Below are 24,829 nucleotides of genomic sequence, written 5' to 3' on the forward strand. Positions count from 1 at the left end.
TTCCCCTTAATTGTCTTTTCTTCTTCATTCTGTCTTTTTGGTTGAGGACCATTTGGTAAAACTGAGGTAGGCAGAAATAGTTGCATGCTTCTGGCAGTGCAGGTGTTTGTTTTCCAGTTAAAGTACATGCAGTTAATATTCCAACTCTTCCTCTTTCTCTCTCTCTCTGTGTGTGTGTGTGTGTGTTTATTGTTGTATCTCCAACTAGGAGAATTTGCCAGGACGGAATTATACTTTTTGGCAATGGTTTGACGGTGTGATGGAAGTGTTAAAAAAACATCTCAAGCCTCATTGGAATGATGGGTAATTCTCCTTTTTTCTGAGATGGGGGTCTCACTGTGTTGCCCACGCTGGTCTCAAACTCATGAGCTCAAGTGATGCTTCTGCTTCCACGACCTGAGTAGCTGGGCCTATATGCACACACCACCACACCTGGCTAGAATCATTATTTTTTAAGTCTAAAGTAGAGTATGAAAGTTTTCCTCCTAGCATTAACACATCACCCTCTGCTTCTGTTCATTTGGCCTTTGTGATCCAGGGCCATTTTGGGTTTTGTGAACAAGCAACAGGCCCATGACCTACTCATTAACAAGCCTGATGGAACCTTCCTACTGAGATTCAGCGACTCAGAAATTGGCGGCATCACCATTGCTTGGAAGTTTGATTCTCGTGAGTGCTCCACCCTTTTTAAGACGCATCTTGGTTTTCATCCAAAGTCAGCTGCTTTTGTTGCAAAATTACTTTAACAGTTTATTGAATACTTATTATTTGTTGGGGCCAGTACTAGTTACAGAAAACATAGTCATATAACCATGACATGGTTGCTCATAATATGGCGCCTATGAAAAATCTTATTATGGGAAACATAATTATTAATTTGGGGAAACACAAACGTATAACTATGCAATACAGCAGTCTATAAAATCTCAGCTGCTTCCCTTTTGAAATATTTGCCCTATTATTTCTCAGCCTGGAACTTATTTCAATGAAGAATTACTTTGATGATTTGGAGTCTTCAAAGTACTAATAATGTGCTATTTCAATCATTCCCTTTTCCTAATTAACATGAGGGTATTGCCATTTACCATTTCCACCAAGAATGTTAATTTTTTTCTCTGACCCTTACAATAAGATAAAAGTACCTTGCTGGATTTGTGTGTGTGTGTGTGTGTGTTTTTGTGTGTGTGTGTGTGTGTGTGAGAGAGAGAGAGAGAGAGACTTTTAATGATTTTAATAGCTTTTAATAGCTCTTATGTTTTCTCTGCCTATGGGCATGCTTCCTAGCTCTCTTATATACCTTCATACAGAGAATCAGGGGTTGGGGTCGATAAGAACTGTTCCTTCTAGAGAGGGATGGAATGCTGCTTGAACTTGAACTGACCTGAGATCATTCAGTCTCTAGGGAAGTGATGCGTGCATTACCTGCTTATCTATCCATGCTTTTAAAAACTACTTTACCTACAACCTGTGGTTATTTTAAAATGGAGATTTCCATTTGATCAATTTTAATGAAGGGCTTGAATTTGTGGTATATTTGGATTTTAAGATTCTGTGTTCAGAAATCATGGATAGAATGTGATTGTTCTGTTTATTGATCTAGAGGAAAGAATGTTTTGGAATCTGATGCCTTTTACCACCAGAGACTTCTCCATCCGGTCTCTGGCCGACCGTCTAGGGGACTTGAATTACCTTATATACGTGTTTCCTGATCGGCCAAAAGATGAAGTGTACTCCAAATATTACACACCAGTTCCATGCGAGCCTGCCACTGGTAACAATGTTCGCATTCTGATTTGATTTTGTTGTGACTTCGGTTTTGTTTCGGTTTGGTTTGGTTTGGTTTGGTTTGGGGTGTGAGCGCATGCATGTATGCGCATGGAATTCACACAGTTAACACTCAGTCACTGCTTTTTTGGTATTATCCAGGGCAGACATAAGCCCCTTGCTGCATTTGTTAGTCACACAAAAATATATCTGCCATCTCATATACCAAATCAGAGGGAATGAATTACTTTATTTAATAAAGTTTAGATCAAATAAAATTAGGTAAAATTTTGTTTTTCAAAAAGGAGATGGTTTGGGGGCTGGGGCTGTAGCTCAGTGGCAGAGCATTTGCTTAGCATGCGTGACGCACTGGGTTTGATCCTCAGCACCACATAAAAAATAAATGAAATAAAGGCATTCTGTCCATCTACAACTACAAAAAAAAATTTTTTTTAAAGGAGATGGTTTTATGGTTTTCCAAGCTAGAAAATGTTTCATGTTTATTGTAGAATTTTCAGAAAACATAAAAGCATAAGAAAGTCATCACACATCTCTCATCCAGGGAAGAGCCTCTGTGGACAAGTTTAGTGACTGTTCCTCCACTCTCTTCAGGTTCATACTCTTCCTTCCTTTCTTCCTTGTGTCCAGTTGCTTATTGTGCACTTTTTGTGTGAAGGCTACAATCTAGTTAGAGAAAGAAAACAATAAGCAAGGAAATAAATAAATAGATTTATTTAGCAACGGATGCTCTGAAGAAAACTAGCAAGGTACAGGGATAGAGAAGTGACACTCTGTCATCAGGGTGGTCAGGGGAGGTTTCTGAGGAACCCATATTTGAATGGTCAGAACAAAGTGAGGAAGCTGACCATACAAAGATCCAGGGGAAAAACATCTTAGGCTGAGAAAGTGAGGCCAAGTCCAAGTCCAAAAATGGGAGTGAGCTTGGTACATCTGAAAGCTTTGTGAGGGTAGGAGGCTATAGCCTGCAGAACAGGGAAGAAGCTGTGGGAGGCGGAGGTCAGGGCTCCTTTGACATGGAGTCCAGGGTGAAAGGTTTAGGTTTGGGTTAGACCATAGGTAATCTTTGGGTGCCCTGATTACACACACACACTCACACACCCTTAACAAACATATCCAATATAGCCACCCTCATCTTTTTTCCTTTTTTTTTTTTTGGTTGGGTGGTACTGGGGATTGAACTCCGGGGCACTTGGCCACTGAGCCACATCCTCAGCCCTATTTTGTATTTTATTTATTTATTTATTTTTTTTTTTTAAATTTTTTATTGTGGGTTGTATTTTATTTAGAAACAGGGTCTCACTGAGTTGCTAAGCTTCTTGTTTTTGCTGAGGCTGGCTTTGAACTCACAATCCTTCTGCCCCAGCCTCCCAAGCTGCTAGGATTACAAGCTGCGCCACCGCACCTGGCCTACCTTCATCTTAATGATTGTAGAGAGCTTCATTATATAATGATTCTGTGTGGTTTTCCATGTTGGTTAGTTAGCATACTTATAATTTATTTGCATTTTTGGTTATGATTGACGTTGAGATAACCTGGTACATGTATCTTGTTCAACTCTTTCCTTGAGATTAATTCCTAAAACAGAACTGGTGTCAAGGAATATGTACTTTTTAAGCTTTTTGACACATATTTCATTATTGCCCTTCAGAAAGCAAAATTCATTTTCACTCCCATGTATTTATGTTGGACATTTGCTTCTTCCTCCTGCCACCTAAAGACTCTAATCATCCATTTCAGGTCTACCTGTCTGATTGGCATAAAAATGATATCCGAGCCAGGCACACTCCTGTAACCCCAGCAACTTGGAAGGCTGAGGCAGGAGGATCACAAGTTCAAGGCCAGTCTCAGCAATTCAGTGAGACCCTCAGTAATTTAGTGAGACCCTATTTCAAACAATAAAAAAGGACTGGGGATGTGGCTCCATTGTAAAGTGACTTTGGGTTCAATTCCCACTACCACAAAAAAAAGAAAAAGAAAAAAAGCATCTTATTGGTCTTAATTTCTTTGACTCTAGGTAATCTCAAAAATCTTTTCATATGACTATAATGATAATAAATAGAATAATAAAATAACAGCCAACATTTATTTAATATTTACCGTGTACTAGGAACTTTTCTGAGTACTTTTCATATACATTTTCATTTAAATCCTCAGAACTACTCTAGAAGGACTGGTATAGCCCCATTTTACAGATAAGGAAACTGCATCACAAAGAAGTAAAATTACTTGCCAAAAATCACACGGCTAGGAAGTTGGCCAAGCCTTGATTTGAACTCAGTCCACCTCAAGAGCCTTTATTTTTTAACCACTATATCACTGACCATTTGCATTTTTCTGTGAAGTGTGAAGTTCATGTTCGTATTTCTTACTCATTTTTCTTTCTTTGTTTTATTTTATTATTTTTATTATTATTACTATATATTCTTTTGGTACCAGGGATTGAACTCTGTGGCATTTAACCACTGAGCTTCGTCCCTAGCATCCCCCACACACCCTTTTTTTTTAATATTTATTTTTTTTAGTTTTTTTTAGGTGGACACTATATCTTTATTTTACATTTATAAGGTTCTGAGGATTGAACCCAGTGCCTCATGCATGCTAGGCGAGCGCTCTACTACTGAGCCATAACTCCAGCCCCCCCACCCTTTTAATTTTTTTTTTTTTTTAGTTTTAGATGGACATAATACTTTTATTTATTTATTTTTATGCAGTGCTAAGGATTGAACCTAGTGCTTCACTTGAGCTAGGCAAGTGCTTTACCACTGAGCTCTATCTTGAGCCCTCTATATTTTTTATTTTGAGACAGGACCTTGCCAATTTGCTGTGGCTGACTTTGAACTTGTGATTCTCCTGCCTCAGCCTCCCGAGCTGTTAGGATTACAGGCGTGCACCACTGTGCCCAGTTCATTTTTCTTTTAAAGTTGCTTTTTTTATATGGGAAATATATTAATTCCTTATTGTATATAACAAATGTCTTCTCCATGTTTTATTATGCTTTTAACATATAAGTTTTGCTGAAATGCAGGCTCATTTTTTTTCTGTAGAAGTACAATCTACAAACCTTTTTCCTTTATAGAATTTTTTTTTTTCAATGTTGGGGATTGAACCCAGGACCTCTCATCCTCAGAATGTGCTTCTACCACTGAACTACATTTCCATCCCCTGTCTTTTGTTTTTGCCTTCTCAAAGTCAAAGATGATGGTATAGTTCTATGTTTAGACTTATGAGGTATTTTGGATTATTTACATCATTCTTTTTTGTTAGCACAGCTAATCTAGACTTTAATATCCTGTTTTTTTATAGCTTTCTTTGTTTTGTTTATTTATTTTTGTTTTGTTTTTGCAATACTGGGGATTAGACCCAGGGGCACTCTACCACTGAGCTGCATCCCCAGCCACCCCAACCCCTTTTATTTCAAACAGGACCTTACTAAATTGCTAAATTGCTGAGGCTGGCCTCAAAGTTGAGATCCTCCTGCCTTGGCCTCCTCAATCACTGGGATTACAGGCATGTACCATCATACCCGGCCTTCCTTTATTTTTATCTTTTCTGCCAATCTATAAAGTTTTCTGTAGACTGTAAAACACAAATGCATCCGATGTCATGAAAAGGTAACACTTGACATTTGAAGCCAAAGATGCAGCAGGTTAGGATAAGAAACGGTTTGTGAACCATGTAACATTTCCCTATCTTGGCTACTTAGCTGACAAGCCCTTGGTTCTGTTGATCAGAATAGCTCTCTTGACTAACAGATTCAGATTGAACTATTTCCCACACTCACATGTCTGGGAAACAAGATTTTATTCACCCACATCAGACCCTCACATTCTTTTCACCCACTTAACAGAATTTCCACAATCAATCTCTTAAAAAGATAACTACTGCCAGGCCACATTCAGGTTTGCCCCCAGTCCATCATGTCCCCCTGGGGATTCTGCAGAGAATGAGGGACACACATCAGCATGCTTTTCAGCCAACCTTGGCACTGACAGCTCTCACCAGGATGAGTGGTCATCAAATTGCCCCCCAGATGCAGAAACCACAGAATGAACAAACCTGCCAGTGCTGGGAGGGATAAAATTCCTTTCTGAGAGAGTTAGATCCTCAAGAGATAGACCTCGGGGATTGTCAGGTCAGATCTATGGCTCTGTAGTGCTTGAGCTTTTCTGTGTAATCCCTAAGAAGGACTTAGACACCTTCTGCTTCAATCTGCAGTGAACGGACAGCAGTTCTTCCCAAGACAGCCTGTTGCAGGGAGGGACGGTTCTACTTATGGTAACATTCTTCCTTATGCGGCTGGAAATCTATCCTCTTCCGGCCTCCACTGCTGGTTCTAATGCTGCCCGTCTCCCAGATATGCAGAATAAATCCTGTCCCTGCTACATCTTTAACTTAAAACTTTCAAAGGTTTTTAGGTTTTTAATAATTAACCAATAATTTACCCAATTAATAATTGACATAGATTTGTATGAAAGTGTATAGTTTCTGGGTTGAAGGATATTTTAAAACATCTCAGCCAACCTGGCTTTTCAGTTTTGGTGCTGAGCTTCTCCTCCACCAGATCTCTCAACAGATGGAAATGTGAAGTGTTTGTGTCGTGTCCTAAGATAAAATTAGGTGGCTATGTCTTGTCCTAAGAAAAGATGTGACTCTTAAGGAGGATTACATTTTTATTTCATTTGGGAACTTTGCTTCTCACCACCGCTCCTCCTCCTTGGCAGCTAAAGCAGTCGATGGATATGTGAAGCCACAGATCAAGCAAGTCGTCCCTGAGTAAGTGTTGGGGCCCAGCTCCAGGCCCCCAACTACTTCTCCGTTCTCCCCACTCTCGACCCCACTCCTGACACTGCCACCCCTAACCCTGGGCCAGCATCTCCATCCCCTGGTAAGCCTGGCTCAGGTCTTGGGAGGAAATTGGGCTTAGTCATGCTATGGCCAACACCCAGGAGCACACATCCACAGCTGGGGACCTAGGGCCAGTGGGACACTTTCTCCTTCTATACGCCAAAAAAGATGTAAAGGCACCCCAGAGCCCCTCCCCAGGTCAGCTGCCACCTGGCCCCCTGGCAGCTGAGGCCGTGTTCTGCTTCCCTTTGCAGGTTTGTGAACGCAAATACAGACGCTGGGGCCAGCACCACATACATGGACCAGGCCCCCTCCCCGTCTGTGTGTCCCCAGGCTCACTACAATATGTACCCACAGAAGTAAGTTGTGTTCTTCTGGGGTCTATGGGGAGGAACTGGGCCCTGGCCTCAGGCTGGAGCCCTGGAGGGCCAGTGGGACAAAGGAATCCAGAGCTCCTCTAGGTCTGCGACCACCAGGCTAGGCCTGGGCTCTGGCCTATAGGAGGGAAAGATTCCACCAGAAAATATTGGTTCTTTAGAGTGAAATGGGGCAAATGGCATCTGCTCCCCTTTCTAAAAATGGAGAAATTTTTTGCTGTATATAGGAACTGGGTGAGGGGCTGGGGATATATATAGCTCAGTTGGTAGAGTGCTTGCCTCGCATGCACAAGGTCCTAGGTTCAATCCCCAGCACTATTAAAAAAAAAAAAATTTAAAAGAACTGGGTGGGTTTTTGTTGGGTGTGGGAAGCCAGTGATGGGGCTGCTGGGGTGGGTATTGGGGTTGGGGGTCTGTCTGCCCTCAAAGGCTGCTCCTCACCAGCATTCAGAGAAGTGGTTCTTTTCCTGTGAGGCCCTAGGCTGAGGGAGCAGGTGGTCTTAGGCCACTTGCCTGGTAGGCTCTGGGGCTCAAGGTGGCCTCTGAACTTCATCTCTTGTCTTCCCCTCCCAAGTCCTGATGCCGTCCTTGATACCGATGGGGACTTCGACCTGGAAGACACAATGGATGTGGCCCGGCGTGTGGAAGAACTCCTAGGCCGGCCCATGGACAGTCAGTGGATCCCTCACGCACAGTCGTGACCCGACCTCGCCAACTTCAGCTTCTTAATCCTCACCCGAGGATTTACTCTTGTGGATGTTTTAATTCCATGAACCGCTTCTCCTTGGATACAATACTCATAATGTGAAGTGTTAATACTAGTCGTGACTTTAGTGTTTCTGTGCATGGTGGCACCAGTGAAGGGAGTGAGTGTGTGTGTGTGTGTGTATGTGTGTGTGTTTGCACGTTGTAGTGTTTCTGTCCCTTGCTGTCCAGAGTCTAGCTGCAGCATTGAGGCCACAATGAGGCTGTGCTTGTTTTTACCTTGTGCAAAAAGGCAGTTAGTTCTGTGGACCCTGGAACTTGGCCGTTTTTTTTTAGGGTGGCTGAACTTGGACATGCTGAGGTTCAAGTAAGAGAAGGACAAAGGGAGGAAAAGGTACCTCCTCTCTAGGGAGCCTTTGTCACTCTGCCAGGCAATTGATACCATCACCATCTCTGCTTGTCTTTTAAAATGTAGAGAACTGCCTTTTGACCGAGAAAGCCAGTCCTCCCTCCTCCCCTCACCCCACCCCTGTGTTCTCGGGTAGGGATGGGAAAAGGGGTAGCATGCAAGATGGGGCAAGGGAAGTCACAGGTTTGCTGATGGGTAGTGGCTTTTTATACAGCACTAAGCCCATCTTAACAATCTCTCTGTCCTTCTCTTCCCTCCTCCCTTCCTCCCCTTTCCGTCTCTCTGTCTCTGTCTCTGTCTGGAATTGCCAGTCGGTTCTTCTGTGTGTACACACACAGACACGTTTGGCAAAACAGAGGAAAGGAAAGAAGGTCACATAACTGAGAGCTTACAGGGTGATGTCCTTTGTGTTCTGGCCAGGGCGCACGGCATGCCCAGCCTGGCACCCAGAGTGTTGCCTCGTTGCCCAGGCAGCTGCTCCTCTGTGTGCTGCCTGCCCTTCCTCTGCATGAGTGGAGGCCCAGCCCAGGCTTTCTAAAGGCTTGGTTTGGATAATGATTTTTTGCAAATGTCTAATGATGTTTTTGTTTCTAGATTGGGTCTTTTTTGTTTTCCCTTTCCCACCCGAATTTGACAGTAAAATTCTTTCTCCCTGCACCAGGTACTGGGCCACCCAGGTCACCTCTTCCCTTCACTGTCACACACCATGTCTTGAGGAGGAGGTGGCAGGAGTGTGGCCTGAGCCTGGGGCCAGCTTGTGCAGCAGGTGGCCACTGGCTGCAGGATGCTGGTGTCAGAAGTTGGCAATTGGGGAAATGCACTCAGCAGGATGGCTGGGAAGTTTGGTAAACTATAGAAACAAAACAAAACAAACCATTTCCTCTGTAGTACACCAGAAGGGAGGGGCTGCGGCAGGCAGGTGGGAAGAGGGTAGAGCTTACGGGTAAGGCCTTCAAGGCCCCCTTGGCCCCCTCTCCAAAAGAAGGGCAGGACCACACCCAGGAGAGGATGGCCCTAAAACCTTATTTTTATACATGTGAGTAAATAAACATATTTTTTTTACAAAAATAACTTCTGAATTTATCAGTGTTTTGCTGTTAAAGGAAAATACTCCTCTGTAGTAAATTATTTATTGGAAGATGACTTTTGAAAAGCTGCTGTTTGCCTTGGCTTGGTTTCATACACTGATTTATTTTTCTATGCCAGGCAGTAGACTGCCTCTGGAGCAGGCTGACCCTCCGTGGATACCCGATAATGGCTGATGGAGGAGTCCTGAAGCCCTCCCTCCCCCTCAAGATCCGATTCAAATCACAGTGGGTATGTTGGGGACAGGTGAAAACCAAAGCCGAAGGCTCCAGGGCCCAGGCTTAAAGAGCCCTTCCCTGCTGTCACTCAGATGCTTCCCAGCACCTGCCTCTGAGTGGCAATCTCTGTGCCAGCAACCCGGGCAGGGACAGGGAAAGGAACAGGGATGTGGGGCTTGACACACTTTCAGATTGGTGGTAGACACAGCCCCATGGCCCATGGAAGGAAGAGCAGCCTGGCAGTCACAGGCAGCTCCGAACTCATTCTGTAGTTGGGCTGTGGGGTTGGGAGGAAGGGTGCTGAAGGGTAGCTTCCATACAGTTGCTGAGCTGTCCTCAATTTTACTGAGGCTGTGCCTAGAGGTGGGAGAGGGTCTTCACTGAAAGGTGTGCTCACTGTCTGCATTCTGTTTTCTCTCTTTGCCCTGTTCCTGCAACCACAAGAGGCCATGGCAAGTCTTGACCCCACCTCTCTCCCACTCCCAACACACACACCCCCAGCCCTCAGACATCTCAGCGCACGTGCAGGGTTTTGTAGGGGGTGGAGGGAGACTCAAAGCAGATATCACTTAAAATGAAAGTATACTTTTTATAATTTTTCTTTTTTAAAACTTTGTGAAAGTATTTCAGATACATATTTTAGTGTCAAGGCAGAATAGTATATAGCCACCAAAAAAAAGTATTGTGTATTTTATGTCACAATAAAGGCTTCCTCTCAAAGGACAATATTGAGCCCTGTTTTTATTGCTTTCCTTCATGTGGCAAGGGAGGGTGACTTCAATAGGAAAAAGTTCTAAGTCATCAATATGACTGGAAAAGGGGACTAGTTGGGAGTCGGTATTGGAGGGTGTCTCAGCTTTGGTGGCAGATAGGGGAGTTCTCTTTCTCTACCTGCCTCTCTCTCTGTTTCTTTCTTTCCTCCTCCTCCTCCTCCTCCTCTTCCTCCTCCTCCTCCTTCTCTCTCTCTCTCTCTCTTTGGTGTTGGGGATCAAACTTAGGGGCACTTTACTCGAGCACCCAGCCCTTTTTTATTTTTTTGAGACAGGGTCTCACTAAATTGCTAAGACTGGAACTTGTGATCCTCCTGCCTCAACCTCCCAGGTTGCTGGGATTACAGGTGTGCTTCCCCACACCCCCTGGCAGATGGGGGTGTCTCTTACCTTCCTGTTCATGTAGCCTTCACCTCTGAGCCTCTGTACACTCTTCCGGTTAGAAAACCCATCCTCCAAATTCCTCACATTAGGACGCCTCCCCTGTGTGTGTGTGTGGAAGGAGAGTTCCTTCCTGAGAGGCTTGTGCTGGGGGAATCTGTCATGATTGGATGTTGGTTCTTGCCACTCCAAAGGTATCCCAAGATCATCATGAAATACAAAAGAACGTGGAGGAAGGCCCTGAATAGCCTAAGCTGACTCTGAAAGGACAAAGAGGAGTTAAGGAAGGTGAAGGCATACAGCCAGAGGAACTGGTGCAAGTAAAGGCCTAGAGGCAGGGGAGCGTGATCTGGCTGTAGTAGTAGTGAAGTTCTGGAACTTCAGTGCCTGTCAGCATCTCCTGTGGGCCTTTAAAGTGCAGGCTGCTGGCCCACACCCACCACTGAGTTTGTGGTCAGCAGGTCTGGTGTAGAGCCCCAGAGTTCATATGTCTAACAAGTTGCCAGGGGGCGCTGGTCCAGAGGGCACACTTTGGGAAATATGGCAGGGAGGCTGGGAGGCAGGCAGAGAAGAGGCCACAGGGGCCTCATGTGCCAAGCTGAGTTTAAACTTCACCTGGAAAAAAAAAATGTTAATGTAATATACTATATCAATCAGATAAAAAACAAAAACCAGACAGGCACGGTGGTGCAAGTGTGGTTTCAAATGAACCATGGACCACAGCATGTTAATATTCTATGTATCCTCTAGTCCAAGGACTCTTTTTTTTTTTTTTTTAACCCAGATGTGGTAGCACACACCAGTAATCCCAGAGGCTTAGGAGGCTAGGGCAGGAGGATCAAGTTTAAGGTCAGCCTCAGCTTTTAGCAAAGCCCTAAGCAATTTAGCCAGACCCTGTCTCAAAAAGGGCTGGGGATGTCAATGGGTTCAATACCCAATACTAAAAAAAAAAAAAAAAAACATGATCATTTCAATAGATGCAAAAACCCCACAGGTACCATCATACTTATTTTTCTTTTCTTTCTGGAACCAGGGGCACTTACCCTCTGTTTCAGTCAGCTTTTTCACTGCTATGACTCAAAGACCCAACCAGAACAACTGTAGAGAAGGAAAAGTTTATTTGGGGGCTCATGATTTCAGAGGTCTCCATCCATGGACAGCCAGCTCGATTCCTTGGGGCTCAAGATGAGTCAGAATGTCATGGTGGAAGAGTGTGGCAGAGGGAAGCAGCTCACATGGTGATCAGAAAGCAGAGAGAGGTCTCCACTTGCCAGATACAAATATAAACCCCAAAGCCATACCCAAAATGTCCATGTCCTCCAGCCACACCCTACCACTTCAGTTACCACTCAGTTAATCCCTATCAAGGGATTAATCCACTGAAAGGTTAAGGATATAACCTAATCATTCTCCTCCAAACCTTCTTGCATGTCTCACATGTGAGTTTTGGGAGACAACACACCTAAACCATAACCACTGATCCTTATCCCTAACCCTTTTTATATTTAGAGCCAGGGTCTCACTAAATTGTTGAGTCTGGCATCGAACTTGGGATCCTCCTGCCTCAGCCTTTCAAGCCACTGGCTGGGATTACCACACCTGGCATAACATCATAATGATGAAAAACTGGATGCTTTCTCCTAGGATCAGGAATAAGACGAGGAAAAAGAACACAAGCGGTGAGAGTGATATTCCTGATCTAGGGGAAAAGCATCAACTTCATCAAAATTAAAAATGCTTGTGCTTCAAAGGACACTAGCAAGAAAATGAAAAACACCCCACGGAATGGGAGCCAATATCTGCAAATCATATATGTGATAGAACATTTGTATGTAAATATGTAAAAAGTCTAACAACTTCATAATAAGACAACCCAATTTATTTTTATCATAAATATGAACTCATTAATCAAATTATTGAATTAATAGGTTTCACTGTGACATTTCCATTTATGCATATATTGTTACACCTTTAATTACACCTATCCTTCTTATTATAACCTGTCTTACCACCTTCTCACTCCCTGCTCCCTAAATAGCTCAATTTAAAAGTGAGTAAATTATATGAACAAACATTTCTCTACTAAAGATATACAAATAGAGGTGGGCAAGGTGGTTCACACCTGGCACACCTGTAATCCCAGCAATTTGGGAGGCTGAGATGGGAGAATCACAAGTTCAAAGCCAGCCTCATTAATGGCAAGGCACTAAGCAACTCAGTAAGACCCTGTCTTTAAATAAAATATAAAATAGGGATGGGGATGTATGTGGCTTAGTGGTCGAGTACCCCCAAGTTCACTCTCTGGTACAAAAAAAAAAAAAAAGATACACAAAAAGGCCATAAACCCATGAAAAGATAAACAACATCAGTATCAGTAAAATGCAAATAAAAACTGCAGAGACACCAATTCACACCCATTAGGATGGCTATAATCCAAAAGTTAGATAATAGCAAGTGTTGGCAAGAATGTAGAGAAATCAGAACCCTCATATAATGCTGGCAGGGATGTAAAATGGTACAGTCTCTTTGGAAACCAGTTTGGCAGTTACTTAAACAGTTAAACAAAGTTACTACGTGACCCAGCCATTCTGTTCATAGGTATCTACAGAAGAAAAACAAAAACATTTATCCACAGAAAAATTTGTCCACAGACGTGCATAGCAGCATTATATATCACGGGCAAGGAATGGAAACAATCCAAATGTCCACCCACTGACGAATGGATAAACAAAATAAATATCCATAACTGGAATGTTCGCAATGAAAGGGAATGAAGTACTGATACGCAGTACTACCCAGAAGAACCTTAAAAATATCCTGTTAAGTGAAAGAAGTCAAATGCAAAAGATCACATAGGATTACGATTCCACTTATATAAAATGCCCAGAATTGACAAATCCATGGAAGCAGAAAGTAGATTTTTGGTTGGTTAGAGGATAGGAAGGTTGGGAGAAGTGATAGTTAAAAGGTACAGGGTTTTGCCTGGTGTGGTGGCACATACCTGTAATCCTAGAGGTTCAGGAGACTGAGACAGGAGGATCACGAGTTCAAAGACAGCCTCCGCAACAGCGAGGTGCTAAGCAACTCAGTGAGACCCTGTCTCTAAATAAACTACAAAATATGGCTGGGGATGTGGCTCAGTGGAGTGTCCCTGAGTTTGATTCTGCTGATTATCAGTTCTGCTCCCTCACATGAAGTGAAGTATAACATTAGAGAAGTATGCTGAGGCAAGCATATAAAGCAGGGTTTATTTAAAAGGAGGTAACATAGACTTCTCCCTGGTGGGAGAAGGGGGCCATAGTTGGTATTCCGGTATCCCAAGAAGTGAAGGTGTTCTGCCTTTTTATATGTCCTTGGCTTCCTTTGTTCTCCTGCTCTGTTCTCTACCCCTATCTCTCTCCTTCCTGCTTATGTAACTAGGCCCAGGAGGTGCTGAGTGGGATGGCCAAAAGGTGGGAAACAGGTGGGCTGGAGTGGCAGAGGAGGAGTGATCCAGGAAAGAAGGGGGCAGGAAGGGGGTGTGATTAACAACTCTTTCTAGGGAGGGACAATCCCTGAGACAGGTTACCTTAGCAACAGATTGGAGCAGGGGCCAGTTAGCTTGATAAGGGCCAAAGAAAGGGCTCTGAAGGAATTAACATTCAATTCCTTCATTCTCTGGGTCTGACCCTTGCCTATCTGCCTAATTCTGGCTTCAATTTTAATACCCCTCTCCCCCTAAAAAGGTAAAGGGTTTTAAAATTGTTTTAGATGTTGGTGGACCTTTATTTTACTTATTTATATGCAGTGCTGAGAATAGAACCCAGTGCCTCTCCTGTGCTAGCCAAGTGCTCTACCACGGAGCCACAACTCCAGCCTCAAGGGCTTGTTTTTGAGATGATGAAAATATTATAAAATTGACTGGCCCAGCATGGTGGCATATGCCTGTAATCCCAGCAATTTAGGACACTGAGACAGGAAGATCACAAGCCTGGATAGCACAGCAAGACCTGGGGTGTGGCTCAGTGGTAGAGGGTCTCTGGGTTCGATCCCCAGTGATACTGCTGGTTATTGGTGACTGAGTTCGGCTCCCTCAAATGTTGAAGTCTGAACCCTAGAGAAGCACATCGAGGCAAGCATAGAAAGCAGGGTTTATTTAGGAAGGGGTAACATAGACTTCTCCTGGGAGAGAGAAGGGGGCCATCGCTGGTATCCTGGTATCCCAAGAAGCCAGGTGTTCTGACCTTTTTATATGTCCCAGGCTTCTGATAGACCCAACCTGATCTTTTATTAAAATTGGGAGCCATCTTGCCACAAAGCCATGAAAAGATAATTTCGGCTTTACTATAAATTACTGCAAATTCTGAACCTGCTTGGAATGCCTGCCCGTGCCTTGAACTCACCCATGCCTGACTCTCTGACCAGATAGCAGCCCTCTCTGAAACTTTAGTGACACCTCATAAATATTGGCCTTCCCTGGCCAGACAACGACCCTCTCTGAGGCTCTAATGGTCCTCATAAATTCTGATGTTGGGGCCAGCAAAAAAAAAAAAAATGTAAACTACCATTAGTGTGATGCTTGTCAGAGTTCTGTTATCTGTAACCCCCCTTTGTGTAACTTTCTGGGCTATAAAGCTGAGCTGTAGGAAAGGTGGGGGGCTGTCTTGTTCCCGCCGTTTTGGGAGGGAGAAGCAGCCCGGCCCGGTCAAAATAATAAGCTTGCTTTAATTTGATTTTAATTGGAGTCAGTGGTCTTTTCTTGCGTCCTGGTCTAACACTTCCTTTGTTCTCCTGCCCTCTTCCCCTTATCTTCCTCCTTCCTGACTAGGCCCAGGAATGCTTGGTGGGGTGGCTAAAAGGTGGGAAACAGGTGGGCTGAAGGGGGAAGGACAGGATGGTGCAGCCCCAGGACAAATTAATTATCAACTTTATATCTCCCTGTAGGGAAGGGCAATTCCTGGGACAGGTTACCTTAGCAACAGGTGGGAGCAGTGAGAGGTTCTTGATAAGGGTGGAGGAAGGGCTCTGAAGGAATTAACACTTCAGACCCTCAGGGGACAGTCTCCAACTCCCCCAACTCACTCAAAATTGGCCTCCTTGATCTGACCTGACTCAATTTACCTATCTATACTAACTGCCTGTCTAATTCTGGCTTCACCAGTACCACACACACCCAAAAAATGTTGTGATAGCTGCACATTTATCTGTGGATATACTGGAATTGAATTGTACACCAAATGGGTGATTCATAGGTCTCTAGATTATATCTAATAAAACTGCTGTTTTAAAAAAAAACGAAAGCAAAAGCAAGGGGAAAAAATGAGCAAAAGTGAGGTGGGGCTGCCAGAGCAGATCTGTTTAAAGAGACTCAGCCAGCTGGGTGGAGGCACACGCCCTGCAAACCCAGGAACTCCAGAGCCTGAGGCAGGAGGATCACAAGTTCAAAGTCAATCTCAGCCATTAAAGAGGCCCTAAACAACTTAGCGTGACTCTGTCTCAAAATTTAAAAAATAAAATAAATTAAATTAAAAAGTGCTGGGGACGTGACTCAGTGGTTAAGCACCCCCAGATTCAATCCCTGGTACCAAAAAATAAAAAATAAAGAGACTCAACAGGGAAGAAAACTGGGATTCTCAGCAACCTGGAGGTGAAGGGTTGGAAGCAGGGTATTTTGAGGGTCTAAGACAGTAATACAAGTGGAGGGAGGGTTTAACATAGACGGAAGGGCATTCTGCTTCTCCTACCTGAACTCGGGAGTGTAGGAGCTCCACTTTTGTGAATGCCTTGCTCCAAGTTGAAAAATTACCTCCTATCATAATGATATAGGAAGTTTGTTTTTCCTTGAGATAAAGCCAATAAGCCAACACAACTCCAATTTCCAGGGAAAGTCTGGATGAACCAATGTAACCAATAGTGCTGTCAAGTTGTCTTATTTAAGGACTAGTTGTTTCTCTCAGAATGTGTGTAATCAATTGTACCCACTTGTCAATAGAAAAGGATGAGAATTCCTTCGGTCTTGGCAATTTCTTCACAGATTGCCTATGACACACATCACATTCTGGCTTAATGCTTATTCAATAATAAAAGTGTTTTCTGTCTTGACTATTTTTTTTGGAGAGGATTTCTGCATTGGGAGAAGATTTGGGTTTTTCACAGTTCTCAAGTTTGAACCTGCTCCCGGATGGAGCGTGCCTCACTCACAGCTCAAGCTGTTTAATAGCGTTCTTTTCCACACTCAGCTTTCTCTTCCTTTGCCCCAACAAATTTGAGGATCATGCTACTCTGGCTCCAACTCCCTGGTCAGCCAGCCTGAGCCAGCTCCCAACCGGCTCTTAGGTGACCTGTCCCTTTAAGAGCACCCCCCCTACTCCTCCCTGCTTGGGCGGATTTCCTCATCAGGGCCCAGCCCTTTAAAGCCACAGCGTTGCATCCTTCTAGCCGGATATGTGTCTAGCTGGAGGCGCTGAGGGGCCCGGGTGCTAGCAGTAGGCAGAAGTGAGCTGTGACAGGTACACCTGGGTGTGGACCACTACCCAGGGCTCAAGAGGGACATGGAGCTGGGACAGGGAGGATCCCAAGAGAAAGCAAAGCCACTCTATGCAGCCATGATGTGCCAGGCCCTGTGGCCAGCCCTCTCTGTCCCTTCTGAGGGAGACATTATTCTCCCCCCTCACCCCCACCCCCGTACAGACAAGGAGGTGAGCTCAGAGCAGCTAGCTGGATTCCCCAGGGCCCCACAGCTAGCAAGCGCCAGAGGCAGGATCTGAACTCAGGTCAGTGAAACTCCAAAGCCTTGGTGGTCTGTCTGCATCACCTGCTGGACCCGGTCCTGGCTTCTTTCCAAACTTCCTTTTCCCTGGGCTTTCCTGTGTGCAGTAGCACATGGGGAAGGAATGGGTCTCTCCTCATGCCCCCATACTTGACCTCCTTTCTCCTCCCAGGAGCTGCTTGGAGATGCTGCTATGGCTGCTGCTGCTGCTGCTGCCACCGCTGTTCCTGCTCGTCCTGCTGTTCCTGCTGCTGCTGCTGCCCCCATTGGCCATGCTAGGACAGAGGTTTCAGGAGGCTGGCCTGTCCTGGCTTGCCAGCCTCCAGCACTGTGTAGCATGGAGGGTCCTGAGCTGGGCAGCCACCTGGCAGCAGCAGAGACTGGAACATAATACACTACACGTGGGCCAGAGCCAGCAGCAGGCCCTGATGTGGTGTCTGCAGAGAGCCCAGGGTCCTCTCTGTCCCCCCACAGGTGTGTTTCACAGGGTCTGGGGAGGTGACCTAAATAGAAAGAAACCCCACAGGATAGTCATATTACAGAACCTGAAGCCCCCTCCCCTGCCTCCAACACGCTGCCTGTGGCCTGGCCTGGAGACCTAACCAGGCCCTAGGATTGGCTTTCTTGTTCAGGATGGGTTTTCCCATCTGGGGCCTTATATGTAGGTCCTCTCCCCAAACCTATTCCTGGGTCTCAACAATTTTTCTTGAAATTCTTGGGAAACTGTGGCTTCCTGAGGAGTTTCTGATGTCTTTGGAGGTATAGATATGAGCATCTTCTGGAATCATCTCCCTTTGACCAAAGTCAGCCAGGCTCAGGAGGAAGAAAATGGGGGGCAGCTCCTGCCCCCTACTTCAAACCAGTACCATGGGGAGGCCTCTCTGCAGGTAAACTGGGATGGCCAGAGCCCACCCCACAGAAACCCCTACTTACAGCCAAAGCCTCCCATTTTGATAGGCAAAGAATGCCCAAACTGGTGGCTCCGGGTCTGGCCCTGTGGCCGGGCTGACAGCCTCTTTCCTCTCCCTCCAGGCCACTTTGCTGGGTCTGGTAGCCCTAAACAAGGCCTACCCAGAAGTGCTGGCTCCAGGAGGCACTGCCCGTGTGACTCCTACGTCCCCATGGCCCAGCCCCCTCCCCTGGCCTGGGCATATCCTGGACCAGGTGAGCCCCCCTGGAACCAAGGACCCTGGGGCCCTGCTGCTGGAAGCACTGAGGTCCCCAGGGCTGAAGGCACTGGAGGCCAGAACAGCCGTGGAACTCCTGGACGTCTTCTTGGCCCTGGAGGCTGATGGTGAAGAGCTGGCTGAGGCCATAGCTGCTGGGACCTCAGGAGTGCCTCTTCCCGGTCGGGCAGCTGAGCTACGGGAGGCTCTAGAGCAGGGACCCCGAGGACTGGCCCTTCGGCTCTGGCCAAAGCTGCAGGTGGTGGTGACTCTGGACGCAGGAGGCCAGGCTGAGGCTGTGGCTGCCCTTGGGGCCTTGTGGTGCCAAGGGCTGGCCTTCTTCTCTCCTGCTTACACTGCTTCTGGAGGTCAGCTGGACGCAAGGGCAGTGAGGTGGGGTCGGGGCAGAGGCCACGCAGCTAGCTGCCATGTATGAGCCCCACATGCTCATCTTTTTAATCCTCCCCAGCACCCTGTGGAGCGGGGCTCAGCAGCTCCATCTATCTGATGGAAGCACTAAGGCTCCCCAGGCAGGTTCTTGCAAGCACCAATACGTGCTCCAGCTCAGCTGCCTGCGGAGCCGCTGCACACGCTGCCTCTTCTAGTTGGGGCCTAAAGGCAGCAGCCTGAGCCCCAGAGAGACAGGAATGAGGGGTGGAAGGTTTAGCGGCTCAGAGGGTCAGGGCCTGGGTCCCAGGGTGAGGCCCCACCAGATGACAAGAAAGCTGCTCTTGCTCCCCACAGGGGTGGTGGGCCTAAACCTATGGCCAGAACAGCCCCAGGGGCTCTACCTGCTTCCCCCTGGACTCCCTTTTATTGAGCTGCTTCCAGTCGAGGAAGGAGCCCAAGAGGAGGCCCCATCTACCCTCCTTCTGGCTGAGGCCCAAAGGGACAAGGAGTATGAGCTGGTGCTGACTGACCACGTCAGGCTTGCCAGGTGACCACCTGCCCAGCTGCTGCAGCCTCAGGCTCTCTGATGCCCTCATTAGCACTCTGCTGGGGACAGGGCCTTGAGCTCACCCTCCCTCCCAATCCCACCCCATCAGGTGCCGCCTGGGTGATGTGGTACAAGTGGTTGGTGCCTATAATCAGTGTCCGATCGTCAGATTCGTCTACAGGTAGGTGAGCCCAGGAGTGCTGAGGGGTTGTCCCTGTGCCCTGGGCTCTACTGCCTCATGCTTCCTCCTCCCCAGGCTGGGCCAGGCCCTGAGTGTTAGAGGAGAAGTTACTGGAGAGAATGTGTTCTCTGAGGCCCTGGGCCAGGCTGTGGGCCAGTGGCCAGGAGCCAAGCTGTTGGACCATATCTGTGTGGAGAGCAGCATTCTGGGTAAGCGTCTCCACTCGCTACTGCCTCCCATTCTTGAGTTGGCTGTCCCCCCAATCCATACCTACAGTGCTAGGAGACTTCTAAGAAGGAGATAAGACTCAGCTTCCTTTGCCATGCCTAACAAAAGTCCCTCTCCATATCTAACTCCCGTCCTTCCTGCTGTAGTTTCCACCCATTTTCTTTCCTGGTCTGTCCTCTATTTATAGTTAGGCTCTAGGTTCCCCTCAATTCCCTACCCAAGAAATTCTCTTATCCCCCATGAACCTCAGAATGTGAAAGAACAGATGGAGCAGAGGGCGTTGGCTTTGGAAGCGCCCTATTCTCAGGAAGTGTGTGTGCATGCGGGGTTTGTCCACAGATTCCTCTGAGGGCTCTGCTCCGCACTATGAGGTGTTTGTGGAGCTGAGGGGGCTAAGGAATCTGTCGGAGGAGAATCGAGACAAGGTAAAAGAGACAGGGATGGGGTCTGACTGCATGGCCCCAGGGTGCCATGGAGACAGGGGATGATGGAGAGAGGGTGGTAGGGGAGGAGAAATTCCTTTCTGGAGCTCTGGGGAGGGAGAGATGGGTCCACGACCCTCTTAGCACACACTAAACTCACACACACATGCCAGGTGCAGTCATGCACATCTTATACACACCCTTGCGACCATGCATCAGCCTCACTCAGGCCGTTCTGCCCCCAGCTTGACCACTGTCTTCAGGAAGCCTCCCCTCGCTACAAGTCCCTGCGGTTCCGGGGCAGTGTGGGCCCTGCCAGAGTCCACCTGGTGGGGAAGGGGGCCTTCAGAGCGCTCCGGACAAAGCTTGCTGCCTGCCCCTCGTCCTCCTTCCCTCCTGAGATGCCCCGGGTCCTTAGGCACAGGCATCTGGCCCAGTTCCTGCAGAGGAGGGTGGTGTCCTAACCGAGGCCCACCTATACTGCCTGGCTGTTCTTGGAGGTCGCCTTGCTCTTTCCTCTGGGGTCTCCCTGCATGGGGAGTTCTTGATCAGAGACCTTCACCTGCCATCGGCTTTTCAGAGCTGCTGGGCCTTAGAAAGACCTTCGCCTAGTTGGCCAGCTCTGAAGTGAAGGTTTGAAGGGTATAGCAGAGATCCCTGCCCATATTCCTCTGGGCCCCGCCAAAGGACACTTCAGTGCTTCCTGTGTCCCAGCTTGACAGTGCTCTCTGGCTATAGCCCTGGCCCTGACTAGTGCACTGGGTGGGCTGAAGGTAGGGGGATGGGGTCATGGCCCCAGGAGTAACAGGAGTTGATGAATAAAGACCTCAGCACCATTGTTCCTAAGTGGGACAATTTTTATCTCTTGGGGTTCACCTTCCAGGTGGTGTCCCTGTCCTTTACAGCAATAACCCATTCACTGATGTTTCTGCTATCAGTTCTTCTTCTTCCCTGTTCCCTCATTGTATTTCCTGGATTTTCTCCCAAATAAACCATTTGCACCCAGATTCTTGACTCTGGTCTGCTTTGGGAAAACTGTATAGGGTCCCTTCATGCTGCTCCTACTACAGCCTGCTAGCTGCTTTGCAGTGGGTCACCTTTCTGTTCTGAGCTCTAGGGTTTCCCCCTACTCTTTGCTCTAGACTGGATTAGGCCCCAAGAGTGTGTGACATAGGATCCTTCAGGGACTCCCACCAGGGGCTAGGACAACCTAGCAGATATGGAGCCCTCTTTTGCCCTGCCTGTTGCCACTACCCCAACCTAAAGGTGGAGGAATGGTTCCCAACTTCCCCTACCATGCCTTAGCACCAGTCCCTTTCCTGACCCAGCACCCACAAATCACTTTCATGGTGGGCAAGGGGGAGTTATAATTCAAATCACAAAGTATCACTGTAGGAGGCGACCCCAGAGTCATCTGGGTTAAGTGCCATAGCAATGGGGAAACAGCCTCTTGAGGCTGTGAGACTTACCCCAGGCCCTGCAGCGCCTCCTCAAGAAGAGCACCACTGCTCTGGATCAGCCATCCAGCTTCTAATTCGGCCTCTGAATTGCTTCTCAATCCCATGATCCTAGAGGCAGGCCCTCCTCCTACCCAACCAGCCCCCACATTATCCCATGACTCCTGATAAATCCTCCCTTGGTGGCTCCCCTTCACCCATAGATGGAATACCAATCAACTTGGCTGTAAGACCCTTGACCCAGGCTCTTACTTGTCCAGCCACCTTTCTCCCCTTGCTCAAGAGAAAGCCTGGAGTGTGAGGACCAGCCCATCCACATCCCATGTGGGGGAAGCACTGTCACCTCCAGGTATTTGCTCACATCGTCCCTTCTCCCCCAACCTACCTGAAGGAAATCTGTTTTTCATTCAAGGCCTTCAAGGACCCCTACCCCACCCAGGTGGAAGGAATTGGCCCAACTTTACTGACATCTGCAGTAGTCCTTCCTTCTGTGGAATTTTCCTTATGCCCAGACTGATATCCCACCTGGACTTATACACTCCTTAAAAACACGGTCATGTCCTAGGCACACAGTTGTTTCTTGTCCACATGGGGCCCAGCCCAGAGCAGAAGCTCAATAACAGTGCTCTGAATGAGAGAAGCTTGGGCCTGGAGGTGGTCACACCCTTCAGCCCACGGGGGCTCATCCCTGGAGATGGAGGAGTGGGACAACATCCCTCCCCTCTGGGCTGCCTGGCCCAGAAGACAGCAAGGGAGGAAGAAGCTTTCTACCAGCTTCTGGCAGAAACTAGACTTGGCTTCCTTTCCTCCCACTGCCCACCATAAGTCTCCAAGGTTTTCCATTGCGGAGGCTGGTGGAAGGGGCAGAAGGGAAAGAGAGCTGGGGGGGAGGGAAGGGACAGCTCAGGAACCGTTTCCATGGAGGAAGAAGGCCCTGGAGCCTGACAGATCCCAGTGACAAGAAGTAATGCGGGGAGAAGTCTGCTGTGACTGCACTCCCCCAACACACGGTGGATAGTGGGTCTCACCACTGCCTCTTCTCCAACCCTTAATTAGCAGCCGCCCCCTCCCCCATTGTCCCAGGCCAGCACCCCAGCCAAGGCCTCTTTTGTGCACTCAGATTCCTGGGTGCAAGGTGGCCTAATTAGTGCCCGGAGACCACCCCATCTCCAGGGAGCAGGCAGACAGGCAAGAGGGAGACCAGTGGCACAGTGATCTGGCCTCTGAATGCACGCCTCAGGGGCCATTCCTTGGGCCCAGCCTGGAGACGGCCCCCCTGCCCGATGCTAATCTTAGATTCGCCTTTGTCTAGCTCCAGAGTGGACGCAAGTACTCATCCCTTGCCTGCCACCTCGGAGCACTATAAACCCCATGCCCCTGGTAGCAGGTTGCAGTTGACAGCCTCAAGATTCCTGGCTACTTGGACCACTGCACTGCAGACACCTCCTTTCCAGAAGACCCCACCGAGAGCTCCAGACACCATGAACCTTCCCTCCACAAAGGTAAAGACCCAGGGACCAGGGAGGCTAGGAAAGTGCTTGCTCAAAGGGCTATAGGATGACAAGAAAGCTGTCAAGACCAACAGTGTCTCCACTGTTGATCTTTCCTATGGGGGCAGAGACTCTTCTTAGATTCTTAGAAGTAAATCTGCCTAAGTTGTCACTGGGTCATTTTCTGTTTCCTAAAAGCTCATGTTTATTGACCATCTACTATATGTCAGGTGCTGGGTTTACACCTGTCATCTTGTCATTCCCCCCAGCAGCCCTGAATAGTAGGGATTATCTACTATCCAGTTTACAAGTGAGGAAACCTTGTCCGAAGACGGTGGGAAGCTGGTTCAATGCCATGGTGGTCAATTTCTCCTGTAAGGGAGCAGGCAGAGGAGACAACAGCTTGGAGTCCTGCCTGTCCCAATTTCCACATGTTGACCTTGGGGCAAAATGTGTGTGTTGGGGGAGGGGAGTGACACTAAATAGGGCCTCTGTTTTCTCCAAGTATCCAACTTCTTGTGCAGACTTCTTGTGCCTGTCTTCAGGTGGTAAACTTTGGAGATTCATTCTGACCAGGCTGGCTCCCGAGGAAATGCTCATCATCCTGGTTTTCTCAGGATGAGCTGGCAAAAGAGCCAGTTTAGACAGCAAGGGCACATTGACAGGAAAACTAAGGGACAACACAGGAATCAGCACAGGTCAGGAGCAGACGCAAATCAAGCAGTGTAGGGCCTGGGTGTGAGGTGTGATTGTGGACCTGGAGAGAAGACCCTCAGCACCCTGTCTCCACCTCCCCAGGTCTCTTGGGCCGCTGTGTCTCTAGTTCTACTGCTGCTGCTGCCACCCGCGCTGCTGTCGCCTGGGGCGGTCGCTCAGCCTCTGCCCGACTGCTGTCGCCAGAAGACTTGCTCCTGCCGTCTCTACGAGCTGCTGCACGGCGCTGGCAATCACGCAGCCGGCATCCTCACGCTGGGCAAGCGACGGCCAGGGCCCCCGGGCCTCCAGGGCCGGCTGCAGCGCCTCCTGCAGGCTAGCGGCAACCACGCAGCGGGCATCTTGACCATGGGCCGCCGCGCAAGCGCAGAGCCAGCGCTGCCTCCCTGTCCCGAGCGCCGCTGTCCTGCCTCAGTCGCCGCAGCTACCGCTCCCAGGGGACCGTCTGGAGTCTGAGCCCTTCTTCAGTCCCTGTCCTGGTCCCACCCTTTCCCCTCTGTTCTCCAATGTCAGCCTCTAGAGAAACGGCAATAAAGACGAGTCTGTTCATGTGACTGGTCTCTGTTCCTCTGTGTCACGTCCAGCCTTCCAGGGGGCGGGAGAGTAAAGACAAAGGGGTGGGGGGCTGAGATTGTGGCTTAGTGGCAGAGCGCTTGCCTGGCACTTATTAGGCACTGGTTCCATCTTCAACACCACATAAAAATAAATAAATAAAATAAAGACATTGTGTCCATCTACAACTAAAAAAAAAAAGACAAGAGGACCTGGGAAGCAGCTCCTAGGAGAGACATCCAGGAGGGGTGGGAGAGCAAGAAGGCTGCACAGGAGAACAGAATCCAGATGGAATGGTCTGGAATCCAGATGGAACTTGTGGGACTCAGTCTGCCCCAAAGGGAAGGCATATGAGCTT

The 24,829-nt window shown here is 47.7% G+C and overlaps 3 protein-coding genes across 13 annotated transcripts in view; all 3 read left to right on the forward strand.

Annotated features, from left to right (window-relative positions):
- Positions 1–10,151, forward strand: part of LOC107150572 (signal transducer and activator of transcription 5B) — a 65,374-nt gene extending 55,223 nt beyond the window's left edge. For 4 of the 8 annotated variants that reach the window (XM_015495689.2, XM_015495690.2, XM_048791253.1 and 1 more), the window contains 6 exons: positions 209–303; positions 539–669; positions 1,601–1,771; positions 6,507–6,558; positions 6,885–6,989; positions 7,582–10,151. In XM_015495689.2, the coding sequence (XP_015351175.1) occupies positions 209–303; positions 539–669; positions 1,601–1,771; positions 6,507–6,558; positions 6,885–6,989; positions 7,582–7,708 (681 nt within the window). In that variant the 3' untranslated portion in view covers positions 7,709–10,151. Of the gene's footprint in view, positions 1–208; positions 304–538; positions 670–1,600; positions 1,780–2,069; positions 2,076–2,326; positions 2,339–6,506; positions 6,559–6,884; positions 6,990–7,581 lie in introns of all 8 variants that reach the window. The other 4 variants (XR_007343147.1, XM_048791258.1, XR_007343148.1 and 1 more) reach the window with 4 other exon arrangements.
- A 6,800-nt stretch (positions 10,152–16,951) lies between these two features.
- On the forward strand, positions 16,952–21,265 carry Ghdc (GH3 domain containing). Of its 4 annotated transcripts, none has more exons than XM_015495693.2 (10): positions 16,952–17,064; positions 17,246–17,328; positions 17,497–17,798; positions 18,084–18,211; positions 18,357–18,858; positions 19,235–19,427; positions 19,537–19,608; positions 19,684–19,817; positions 20,176–20,261; positions 20,504–21,265. In XM_015495693.2, exons 3-10 carry the CDS (start codon positions 17,510–17,512, stop codon positions 20,720–20,722), a joined length of 1,623 nt encoding a protein of 540 aa, XP_015351179.1. In that variant the 5' UTR covers positions 16,952–17,064; positions 17,246–17,328; positions 17,497–17,509; the 3' UTR covers positions 20,723–21,265. The 4 variants fall into 4 exon arrangements, with proteins under 4 accessions (XP_015351179.1, XP_048647226.1, XP_015351181.1 ...); XM_048791269.1 differs by having other exon boundaries at positions 18,090–18,211; XM_015495695.2 differs by lacking the exon at positions 17,246–17,328 and having other exon boundaries at positions 16,962–17,064.
- Positions 21,266–23,059: 1,794 nt separating this feature from the next.
- Positions 23,060–24,463, forward strand: Hcrt (hypocretin neuropeptide precursor). Its single transcript, XM_015495697.2, has 2 exons — positions 23,060–23,217; positions 24,004–24,463. Exons 1-2 carry the CDS (start codon positions 23,197–23,199, stop codon positions 24,373–24,375), a joined length of 393 nt encoding a protein of 130 aa, XP_015351183.2. The 5' UTR covers positions 23,060–23,196; the 3' UTR covers positions 24,376–24,463.
- The last annotated feature ends 366 nt before the right edge of the window (positions 24,464–24,829 follow it).

This window comes from Marmota marmota, unplaced genomic scaffold, assembly GCF_001458135.2.
Source record: "Marmota marmota marmota unplaced genomic scaffold, marMar, whole genome shotgun sequence".
Lineage (NCBI taxonomy): Eukaryota > Metazoa > Chordata > Mammalia > Rodentia > Sciuridae > Marmota > Marmota marmota.

Coding starts and splice junctions, on each gene's coding strand:
- Hcrt (XM_015495697.2), top strand. CDS start 23,197: ATGAACCTTCCCTCCACAAAG. Junction 23,218..24,003: donor TGAACCTTCCCTCCACAAAG/GTAAAGACCCAG, acceptor CCACCTCCCCAG/GTCTCTTGGGCCGCTGTGTC.
- Ghdc (XM_015495693.2), top strand. CDS start 17,510: ATGCTGCTATGGCTGCTGCTGCTGCTGCTGCCACCGCTGTTCCTGCTC. Junction 19,609..19,683: donor ATCGTCAGATTCGTCTACAG/GTAGGTGAGCCC, acceptor CCTCCTCCCCAG/GCTGGGCCAGGCCCTGAGTG. Junction 20,262..20,503: donor CGGAGGAGAATCGAGACAAG/GTAAAAGAGACA, acceptor TTCTGCCCCCAG/CTTGACCACTGTCTTCAGGA.